At 42.2% G+C, this 11,573-nt stretch overlaps 1 protein-coding gene across 1 annotated transcript in view; it reads left to right on the forward strand.

Moving 5' to 3' along the window:
* Positions 1 to 2,748: 2,748 nt before the first annotated feature.
* Positions 2,749 to 11,573, forward strand: part of chsy1 (chondroitin sulfate synthase 1) — a 44,502-nt gene continuing 35,677 nt past the window's right edge. Inside the window, exon 1 of the mRNA XM_072381112.1 lies at positions 2,749 to 3,521. Within this exon, the coding sequence (XP_072237213.1) occupies positions 3,211 to 3,521 (311 nt within the window). The 5' untranslated portion in view covers positions 2,749 to 3,210. The remainder of the gene's footprint in view (positions 3,522 to 11,573) is intronic.

An 11,573-nucleotide genomic window follows, 5' to 3' on the forward strand; every position in this document is an offset into this window, starting at 1 on the left:
TAGCCTAAATACACCACGTTTCTCATGGGCTTTGTGTGACTTGGCAAGGAGTCACCAGAAGAATTGGAAGTTAGTCGAGACATTTTCAACAGTAAATTACAAAGTACAGATTGAACCATAGTACCACTAATCAATTGAAATGGCTGCCCTGAAATGATGCTTTGGGTAGTGTACTGCCCGCACAAGCTAGCTCTGAAATAGATGAACCCTCAGGCTCTGAACGATGAGATCTGAGTCTCTGAGCTAAAAAAAAAGAAAAGTCTCTTCACCACAGTTCTGAAAGACTGAACTTTGGAGGCACGGTGATTAGTTTGGCACACATGGGGTTCATAACAGAAATATTTAGCATACAGTCTACATGACAGAAGGAAAAACAATCAACACTTTCAAGTTCCTGCTGTGGGACCTGTCTTTGGAACATAGTACACCAACAATTCTATTGCTTTTAAAGAACAAATTAGAAGTGAAGCTAATATTGATGATGACATTTTGAACTGACCCTTAACACGCTGATATGAGACGAGTGTGGTCATGTCTTTCCTGTAAGTTCTTTTATATATTGTGTTGATCAGTTGGCATCATTTCTAGCAGGTATTTGCTATCCTGTCTCATTTTACTCTTATGTACTTTCCATGCCTTTCAGTGCTGTTAAGATAACAATTATCTGCTTCAGTATTTCTGGGTAAATGTGTGCAATTGAAAGCTTTTAATGAAGCCATTCCTGTAAATGGTAATGAACCAGTAGGTTTGGCAGATTAGTTTCCTGGCCAGTGTGCTTTAGTTCAGCATTGTATGCAACTATAGATTTAGTTTATGTTGCAGCAGCAGCGGTAGCCGCTAAACATTTAATGTCAAGAAATTGTATGTTCTGATTCGAAAGCTACAATGATATTGGTAAAGTCTATTGTTATGCTAAGTTTTATGCAATAAAGACCAGGAGTTTCACAGTTCGGCTTGTTTTGCTTCATTCAGAGTCCTAAGAGCGAATAACATCCACACAAAGTCAAAGCATGATGAATTGGTCAGTAAATAAAGAAGGGCTAAAAAGGCCACACTCCAGGTAAGAATAGGGTAGGTCACTTTGTTGTTGTTTCATAAACATGTGCACTTTAAGATTACTTTATTGTCATTTTACAAGTCAAACGAAATGACTCTCTGCATTTGACCCATCCAGGTTGGCACCTGTTGAACACACACACATATATGCACCAGGTCACACACTCATGGAGACAGATGCCATACACTGGAGCAGTGGACAGCCAATTACAGCGCCCGGGGAGCATGGGGGTACGGTGCTGCCACCCCTCCAGCTGTCTATTATGAGCGGTGAGAGTGACAATCAAAGTTATTAGACGACCTACTCTAACCGCTGAGCCATTAGACCTTTAAGGTTCACAGGAAATCCCCCAATGCTTGAAACCACTGAGTCCAGTAAGTGTTGGATAGCGTATCATCAGAAAGCGCCCATCTGTTACTGATACCTTTAATGATGATATTCTAGTCAGAAACATTTACTGAAACACTGACATGCAGAAGTACTGACTCTACGTTGAAAATGGAACGTAGCTTAGAGCATCTTATACTGGTTGTTGCTCAAAATAATGGACAATACTACACATCCTCCACACAACACTCATTTTTAAAAAAGGCCTCTTCAGAAAAGCTGCAATAAGGACCTGTCATGTGAAGCTGTGTCTGCACGCCGTGGGAGTACACACTTGAGTGGATGCCACCAGACCCAATGGTTACTACAGCTCCAGCCCACAGCCACAACCTTAAAAGATGACTGTGGAGGAAAGAGGGTGCCTGAATGCATCTCATATCTGCGTCTTATTATTGTTTTTTGCGTTGGTCAGAGAGTTCTTATTATTGCGAGCTAAGTATATTCTTTCCCTGGAGTTAATGAATTATTCAGTTCAATTCAAGAATTTGCTCTGTGATTTCCCCTCTTAATGCAACCACAAATGGTCATTTTGTCAGTTATAGGAACTGATCAGAACAGAAATACAATGTGTTTGGTAGATGAAGCGTCAGGATGATTCTTTTGAGTAAATGATGTTTGGGAGCATTGTGGTGATGATCAAGGTGGAGCAGAGAGTGTGGCTGGTATTGGGAAATAATACAGCGTCAGGAAAATCAGAGTTAGAAACGACAACCATATGCTCAGCATCAGCTGAACAGGGAGAATACCTTCTGCACTTCCAGACTTTGTCTGGAGAAAGTCATGACTAATTTAATAAGTTGTAGAAATGGCTTCTCGCTTGAATCCTGATCAGTTTCAAAAACCCATCTTAAGTCTGTTTTCAGTGGCCACAACAAAACTGTTTAAGAAATGTTTTCAAGAGCTCTGATTAAACTAATAATACTCGAAGTAAATTACATGAAACAATTGTCCAGCTTTACCGTCTAAAACCAAAGCATGAAGGCACCAGTTTCCAACACATGGGGGTGCAGCAGATCACCGAGTTGCAACGATGCATTTGCTCTTTTTCTCAATCTGTTTTCTAACATCTTCTAACATACATGTATCAATGATAAAGACCACACAAAGAGAAAAAAATAACATTTAATTAATCTGCTAATTTTGCAGACGGATTTAAAACATGCAACGTGTACGTTCATGACGGTTATTTCTGTTTGTGTGGCGGTTATAAAACCCCTCACTGTCAGCAGTCCGAGCAAACGGACAGCTAGCTTTGCACTCCCAACGAGTAAAACGGTAAATTATGGGGTTTCCGGTGAAGCCTGAACGCATCGTCGGCGGGTCAAAGCGATTCTACGGAAATTGCGTTGGGTCAAACCACTGTTAAACCCTTCGACAGCAGCGATCGTCAGACATTCTTGCTACTGTGAAAGAATGGCGAGACGGGATCCGCTATTCAAAGCTAAGATGAAAACAGCCCCGTTTGTTCATCGGCGTTAAGTTTTCCTGCGGTCGTTAGTGGCGGACAGATCAGAGGCAGCAGCGGCAGAGAACGGTTCAGGTGGCGGCTTCAAGGAGACTGCTGCGATGCAACGTAGGCATCTGGAAGAAAAGGGCTTTTCAAGTATGAGTGTCTGAGCCCGTTTTCCACGAGCCATAGGAACAACCCGCGGCGTTTTTTAATCTTTTTCACTAGCTTTTAAAAATTTTATTCCGTGAATTCATTTTACAGATACACTGTTTTGAATAAAGTGAAGATTGACAGTGAGCTGGTTAAGTTTTGGGGAATGGCTGGTCGAAGTCGAAGAGCATGGTTTAGTGTTCTGTTGGGACTGGTTGTCGGGTTCACTCTGGCTTCCAGACTGATTTTACCCAGAGCGACTGAGCTGAAGAAAGCTGGACAAAAGCGAAAAGCAAATCCTGCCGCTTGTGGGTTAAACGGGGGTCTGACAAAAGGCCACGGAGGAGTTCTGTGGGCACCTCAAGTGAACGGCTCACCGGCGACCGAGAAACCGGGCTCCAGGTCCAGTAATTTCCTATTCGTTGGTGTCATGACTGCCCAGAAGTACCTGAACAGCCGAGCCGTAGCAGCACACAGGTAATGCGGTTTTTACTTTAAATACAGAGCGAATGTTCACTCAATTCCACATGAAAGTGTAGCAAATGAATGTTAGGTTTCCCATAAGCTCCCGTGGCCCGATTTAAAACACGAAGCAACCCTCTGAGGAATTAGGTGTGCAGGCCTGCGGTACAGGCTACTTATCCAGGCTGGCTAGCTGGCAGTTTAAAGGGCTAAAACAGGTCTCATTTGAACTCCTCTTTAATTACAATTAAACGGTTTACATCGGAAAATATATTTTAAGACAAATTTAGTGCAAAAATGACATGGGAAATCCTGTTTCTCCACAAAAGCTGCCAGTTAACGGATACCTCTGGACTTCTGTGTAAAAGAAAGAGAGAACCCCACCCCCCATCCCTCAGGAAGGCTTTTAATCTCCCATCCCTGTAGCTTTTTAGTTGGTATAAATGACCATGTCTAAAACTAGCAGAGATCTTGTATTTTCAGGCTGATGGATCCTGTTTTATCCAGAAAACACAGACACAACACTGGAGTTAGAAGCAACCCAAAGCCGTTTTTCTTCCAACAGAAGCCGCTTCATTAGTTCTGCTTTGTTTCAGTAGGATCTCAGTGAAGTTTGGAAGCTGGGTGACTTTGAATGTGTGATATTTATTTGGGAGATCAGACTTTGATGGAGAAGGGCCGTTCCACCCTTTGTCTTAAAACCGGATTTGATCTTGTGCCTTGGGATGACATTTGTTGGGATTTGGCACCATAAATACAACTTTTCTTTGTAAGAAATGTAGGCATTTTATGTCATTGTTAAAAAAATGTTTTACTGCTCTTTGAATGCTAAATTCCATCAGTTGCCAGATGTTTGAAGGGTTTTGAAATTGTAAATGGGCCGCACTCTTCTAGTCCCGACCCCAGTGCTTTACAGTCCACATTCACACACTAATTCATACTGCACCTCTCAGTCTGTGCAGCCTTTTCTCTGGCGCACACGCACTGGAGTCCTGCTGGAGATACACTGTCACAGCTGGAGGCTTGACAGCGGAGGATAGATGATAATCTACACTTTGGAAATGAATGTTTGAATGGCAGGTCACTTGCTGCTCACTGTATTTGTTGGTATCAGGAGCACATGCACATCCTGGACACAGGAAAGAGTCTGAAGCAGCTACTCTTAAGGCAGACTTGAACACTCTGGAGGATTTGCTGTTGTATTCAGAAGCAGACGCACATGCTGATCTGCCAGACTTGTTACCAGGAAGCTGGCAGGGTAATCTCTACAAGAAGTCAGGGTTGCAGACACTTGCCTTCTCACATGCGAGGATCTGGAGTGCTTCAGGGCTGCAGTCCATGTGTGAAAGGCCTTTGGACAGCTGTAGCCTCGCATTAAAGCACGCATCCTCCTTTTTTATTTCTTGTAGATGATGATGTTTGTAATTCTTAGAGAGTTTTAGAAGGAACCTTAATATGATCTAAACACCACCTTCCACTTAAAAGCACATAGAATAGTTATGAAGTATCCCCAGTTTATCTCATATTTTTAAATCATTACTTTGCATGCACAATATATATGTGGTTGATATTATTTGGCTCAACAGCTACGGTTTTTATAATGTCAGTTATAATTTTAGCAGCCAGTAGTAAAGATATCAGTTCAGTGCCACATGGTGCTGCTTTTGGTCTTTGCATCCAGTGAAAAGCAACAAGTGGAGTGAAGCGAGTCTTTACTGCTTTGCTAGATAACAGAAGGAGCAAAGATGGTTGCCTGTAGATGTCTTCCGTGATCCATTTAATATGTTTAATATGTGGGCCTGTAACAAAATGGCTTAACAGGTAAGAATGTTCCGCACAGGTTGGACTTCATACGCTGGAACTGATCACTTTTTTTCCACTTGAGCCTTGTTGTAGTGTTGCATTCTGAGGTATGAAGGGATCACTCCAGAGACTTTGCACAGAAACCTGGCTGTTTATGCTGGGGCCCTCAAAACGCACAGATTTCTGTTGGACACACCTCAGCGGGTCCACATGATGACATTAGCTCGATTATAGCTACAGTTGGGCTCATGCACAACGGCGCATTCTCCATCGCGTTGTTTCTTTCTTTCTGACGGCGACAACAACAGTGATATCGTCTCCTCTCCTCTCCTTCTGGGTGACGATCGCAGGAAAAAAATCTGGAGCATGTGCAGAACGCTGGATCCGATCCACTGTCGTCTACGTGCACGTTCAGTGCACGTTTGGATCGAGTTATCCAGGGGTAACCCGATCCGATCCGTTTTTTGTCAGATTAAGGTGTCTACATGAGCTGAATAAGTCAGTCTTATTGTAGTTTAGCCATTAGTCCGATCCGATGGCGCTCATGTAACCGCGCTGAGTGACTGAGCGTCTGCTCACACCAGATACTAACACGACACTGGATGAATGGGTGATAAGTGGCACTAAATGCAGGTGTGAGCACAGTCGGGATGGATTAAGACGCAGAGATTGTGATGCAGACCTGATTGCTCGGACCACATTCGGAGGTGTTCTGGCACACTTGTGGTGATATTCTTGTGAATGGACCCAAATGTGTCCTGGACCACCGTCTCACTTGACATGACCACCAGGCCGTTTTCTTGCTTTCCATGTTTCCTGAAAAAATATGTTGCACAAAAAGTAGCCTTTATAATCACAGGATGCATCATTCACAGAAAACTCCTTCCTTCCTAGGTTTGTGCCCTCAGTTAGGTTAGACAGGTCAACTTCTTACCACTCTATCTCAAAAGGAGCATGATGGTGAGTGTGTTAGTAGAGGATCCATCTTTAACACAATTTGAACGTTTAAAAGACACTCGGGCCTCAGGATGTTTCCCATCTTTGTCATTAATTGACATGATTATGTCGCACACTCACAATGTGTGGTTAGAAGTGTGGTATTATTAGTCCCTACAGATGAGCTCGTTATTTGGAAGATAATCTTGGATATGAATGAACAGAGCAGCATTGAGTGCAGCACCAGAACTCTGGATCTGTCCGCTCGGTCATGGAAGCTGCCTTTTATCTGGCCTGTCCCAGATTTTTAGAGCCACAGCACACAAGGCTTCTTTCTTAAGACTGAGGGGTTTGGGCCACTAGCTCTCTTTGGATCGATCTCTGGATCAAGATCACCATGGTAACATGTGATGATCGAAGAGTGCTGTTTTAAGTATTAAATCTGTAACAGTCTTTTTCTAACCGTGCTGTCATGACCTTTAACCTTTAACATGCTAACTGAGGCCTGTAGAGTCTGAGATGTAGCTCTGGGCTTTTTCACCTTGGGGTGACCTTTAACCTTTAACATGCTGACTGAGGCCCGTAGAGTCTGAGATGTAGCTCTGGGCTTTTTCACCTTGGGGTGACCTTTAACCTTTAACATGCTGACTGAGGCCCGTAGAGTCTGAGATGTAGCTCTGGGCTTTTTCACCTTGGGGTGACCTTTAACCTTTAACATGCTAACTGAGGCCAGTAGAGTCTGAGATGTAGCTCTGGGCTTTTTCACCTTGGGGTGACCTTTAACCTTTAGCATGCTAACTGAGGCCTGTAGAGTCTGAGATGTAGCTCTGGGCTTTTTCACCTTGGGGTGACCTTTAACCTTTAACATGCTAACTGAGGCCTGTAGAGTCTGAGATGTAGCTCTGGGCTTCTTCACCTTGGGGTGAACTTGCTGGGACGTCCACTCCTGGGAAGATTGACAGCTGTCCTGAATGTTTTCCACTTGTGAATAATCTTTCTCTCTGTAGAATTATGGACTCCAGATAGTTTGGAAATGGCCTTATAACCCTCCCCAGACTGATGGGCAGCAGCAGCTGCTTCTCTGAGATCATTGCTGGTGTCTTTCCTCCTTGGCATCATGTTAAACTGACAGAACTCCTGCTTTTATAGAGCTGCTCACACTGACTGAGGATCAGTTAATCAGAGCATTGATCAGTTAATCAGAGCATTGATCAGCAGCTCCTGGCTGCTGCTTATTAACTTCATTCATGTGAAAGCAGTAAGGGTTCACATAGTTTTTCACACACTGCTTCTGCATTTGAGTCTGTTGTTTTTGACAACCATCTTAGATTTGGTCTTAGTCTTTTGGACTATAATGCTTATCAGTTTTAGTCACTTCTACATGTGATAGTTTTAGTCCAGTCGTCAAAAAGGTTTTAGTCTAGTTTTAGTCAAAATGCTATACTTTTTGAACAAATTAATTTAGCTAAATAAGTATTAGTTTGCTGTTGGACCGTGTCACACATAAGTTGTGAAAATAGCAGATCTATAAATTCAACACATTGTAACACAATTATTACAATAATAAAGGAATGGTTTTAGACATACAAGGTTTCCACCCAACGGGAAATACTTTCTGATCTAAGGATTGTGCATTACACACAGATAAAGTGGGAACAGTGGAATCAATGTTTTATTGATTCCACTTTGCTAAAGTACAATGAACATACACATGCCCCAAATATGAGTGGCAGATGAGGACCACATGCTCAACTTGTCCTTGTCTGCCAGATGCATATTTTTTGTAAAAACAGAATGAACTGACGTTAGCATAACAAAGCTAATTGTAGCCTGAAGTTAGCAGCCCATTTGCGCCAGGAGTATGTGGAAAACTTATTAATGTAAAAAACTTACAATGAAATTTATCACGAGCCGGTTGTCGAGTAACATTGTGTGTGTACAATATGTTGACAGCATTTGTAACTTACCTTCGAAAAAATATCTTGTGGCGAGCCTTCAGGTGCCGCTTAAGGTTGGTCGTATTTTTCCGCCTGCTTTGTGGCCACATTTGCCTCCGTGTCCCGTCACAATACACTCTGTTTTATTATCTGCTGGGTTCTATTTAAAATACACCCATATGTCATCTCTACATTTGCGACTACCAAGCCCCCGTTGAAACTGCCGCCATCATGGTCCAGTGTCTGTGATGAGTGACAACAGTGTGACGCTTTGAGCACGCGCTGCATGCCAGGTGGTGGGCGTGGCCAAACAAGGAAAGGATGTAACAGGAGATGCTATTTAGGTTTTAACGGCCAGATTCCACCACAATAAGCAGAAATGTCATGCATTTTAAACATCTGACAGACCACCCACTGACATTTACCTCCATTCTCGTCTCGTCAACGAAAACTCACACAAGTCTCGTCATGTTTTAGTCATCAATGAGCCATGTTCTTCTCATTATCGTCTCGTTATCGTCGTGAAAAAAAGTGGCGTCAACGAAATTATTTCGTCATCTTGACGAAAACAACACTAGTTTGAATTTGATTTTATTTAATAGATGATGACCCAGTGTAATGTGTTCTGTAGCTGCTCATCTTACATAGTTGGTTTTTTTTTTCAAATGATGTCTTGATGGGTAAAACCTAAGAATATAAAGAGAGTGGGCTTTCTTCCGTGTGAAGGTAGATTGTGTCCGAAATCACTCACTCATTCCCTACTCCCTACATAGGGAAATAAATGTAGTGGACTATATAGTGAGCTCAACAGAAAATCTTTCTACACTTTAGGACACTACTCTTGGCGCTGGTAATTACGTCATCGCTGTCGCTCAATTAAATGTCCACATTAACGTCGCCTCACACCATAGATGCCGCATTCGGGCTTGTCAGGCACGTCAACACGGCCGCCATCTTGGGACGGGGTTTCTGACAGCAGTCAGGCTGTCAGAGCGGGTCAGACAGCTGTGCATCTGGCAAAATGCCAGACTTTTGTGCCGTTACGGATGTTCCCGTGAAAGATACGTCAAAACGAATAAACTTGGAATAACATTTCACAAGTAAGAAGTTGTTTTATGTTGTTTAACTGTTATGAACGTGTTGAATTTGATGTTTCTCTTAAGATAAGAATGAAACTAGCTTATTACTAGCTTACGTCAGGACAAGAAAACAAAAGATGTTTTTGTCAGTAAGACATCAGTAAGATGATGAAAGTGACATTTGGCAATCGGCCACTGTATAAAATTGTGCTCAGCTGGCCATGTTATTCCTAAATGATCTATTGAATCAGTTTCACAGCACTAACATGAACTGCTACCGGAAGTTATGAACCTGATCTGTAGCTCCATAAGCACGGAGAGCTGAGCGTTGTTCAGATGGAGCTGTTTTGTGTCGGTTTATAAAAGATAAAAGGAGGAGGCAGGCATGGGCAGCAGCACTCAGGAGGAGAGGTTTTAGCCCAAAGGACCGTTCAGTCTTCTGCAGCTGTCACTTTAAACCAGACTTTGACAGGACTGGACTGTCAACTGTTTAAAGGAAGGAGTGAAACCATCACTTTTTCATTTTCCTGACCATCTTTGCAAAGTTAGTGTCACGACAAAATCTTAATATTTCACTAACACAACGCAGTGCCCACTAAATGATAATAAAATACACTATTAGAAATTATTCCTATTGAATGAACCCTGATATAAACCTTTAAAAACATCAGTGTCATCTCCTTGATGTTAAAATGCACAATTCTATTAACATAGAAGACATACTGTTTTTTTTAAAACAACGAGTCTGAAATTTTTGTCTAAATAGTCACATTTCTAATGTATGTATGATATAAATAAAATCGTATAAAAACGAATCTATGTTTTATCACAGATATATGACTGAAGTTTATATTAAACCAAACCGCTTTAAAATCGGTTGAAAATTCAGTGAGATGTGGGGATTTTAATGGTTGATCGACCTCTGGCTCGGTTGACTAATGCAGGAAGTAGACACGGCTTCCCCCGTCCCAAGATGGCGGCCGCCTTGACGTACGGACAGCATACATTCCCATGGACAGCAGCATCGGAGCCGGCATCTATAGATCTATGGCCTCACACAATACTTGTCCGTTTACTGCTGCATTTTTGTTAAATTAGAGGATTTTGATTACTGTCCTATAATTTTTATTGTCGTATTTTTTTCTATTTTAGCATATTTTCATATTTTATTCTCTTGGCTCTTTAGTAACAGCAAGTTACAGCGGAATTATATGCTGTTCGTTTTTTAACAGTGAATGTAGGAAGCCATTTTAATTTGCCTTGTTTTGAAATGTGTAATAAAATAAATAATGGAAAAAAACTGGCTTCGTGACTATTGTACTGCTCCACAACTCATGAATTTGTCTCGCGCCTTTCATCCAACGGCAAACTACAAGCAATTCATTGGAAAAAAAAACTTTTACTCACTCCCATCTGGCTGCAAAGGCGAAGCATGATGGGATGTCTTGCTCTGGTTAGTGACCATCAGATGCTCACTACATTTCATAAAACAAAACATGTCATACGTTGTCATGCGTTCAGCTGACAGGAGGTCCAGGGGCAGAGCCAGACCATGCTGGAGGGATTAGGTTTCATTTCTGGTCTGGGAATGTCTTAGGATCCCCAAGAGGAGCTGGACAGTTTTCCTTGGAAGAGGGATGTCTGGGTTTCCCTCCTGGAGCTGTTGCCTCAGTGATATGGGGTAGGCAGAAGAAGATGGATGGATGGATGCGTGTACAGCCTCGACCAATCAGTCAGGAGCACACATGAATTTAGCGTGGAGGCTACACACCTGAAATCCAGCTAAGGCTATTGTCAATTTTCAGTAAATTTCTTTAAATATTACAGTTTTTACATGATTAGTGAACTTTAGGACCAGGCATAAACATCCAAGACGGCAGCACAAATTAGGGTGGTGTTTTCTCCATACAGTACTGTCCAGTTGGACCTGACATTGCTCTTCCATGTTTCATTTATTTAGTTCAGTGGGTTTGAATCTCCTTTGGCAGTGATCATAATGATTGAGCCGCTACAGAACACAGCTCTGAATTTGAAAGTACAGTCTGTAAACCCATATTCCTGGTTAATGAGGCTAGTAACCGGTGTTTTCATTGGTCATTCACACAATATGCCATTTGTTAAATGAGATTTGTGTGATTTCTGTTGTAAATGACGTGCTGGACTCATTGAACAACAACAGGTGTCCGTTGTGGATGCTCGCAGATGATTATCTCTAACCAGTCAGTGGTTTGCAGTGTTTCAGTGTTACTGTATTGTCTCGGGCTGCTTGGAATGTTGGCTGAGGCAGTCATTTTAAAGAAGTACCAGTTATG

Source organism: Leuresthes tenuis, unplaced genomic scaffold (genome assembly GCF_036924035.1).
Source record: "Leuresthes tenuis unplaced genomic scaffold, fLeuTen1.0.hap1 SCAF_2, whole genome shotgun sequence".
In the NCBI taxonomy this organism is placed as follows: Eukaryota; Metazoa; Chordata; class Actinopteri; order Atheriniformes; family Atherinopsidae; genus Leuresthes; species Leuresthes tenuis.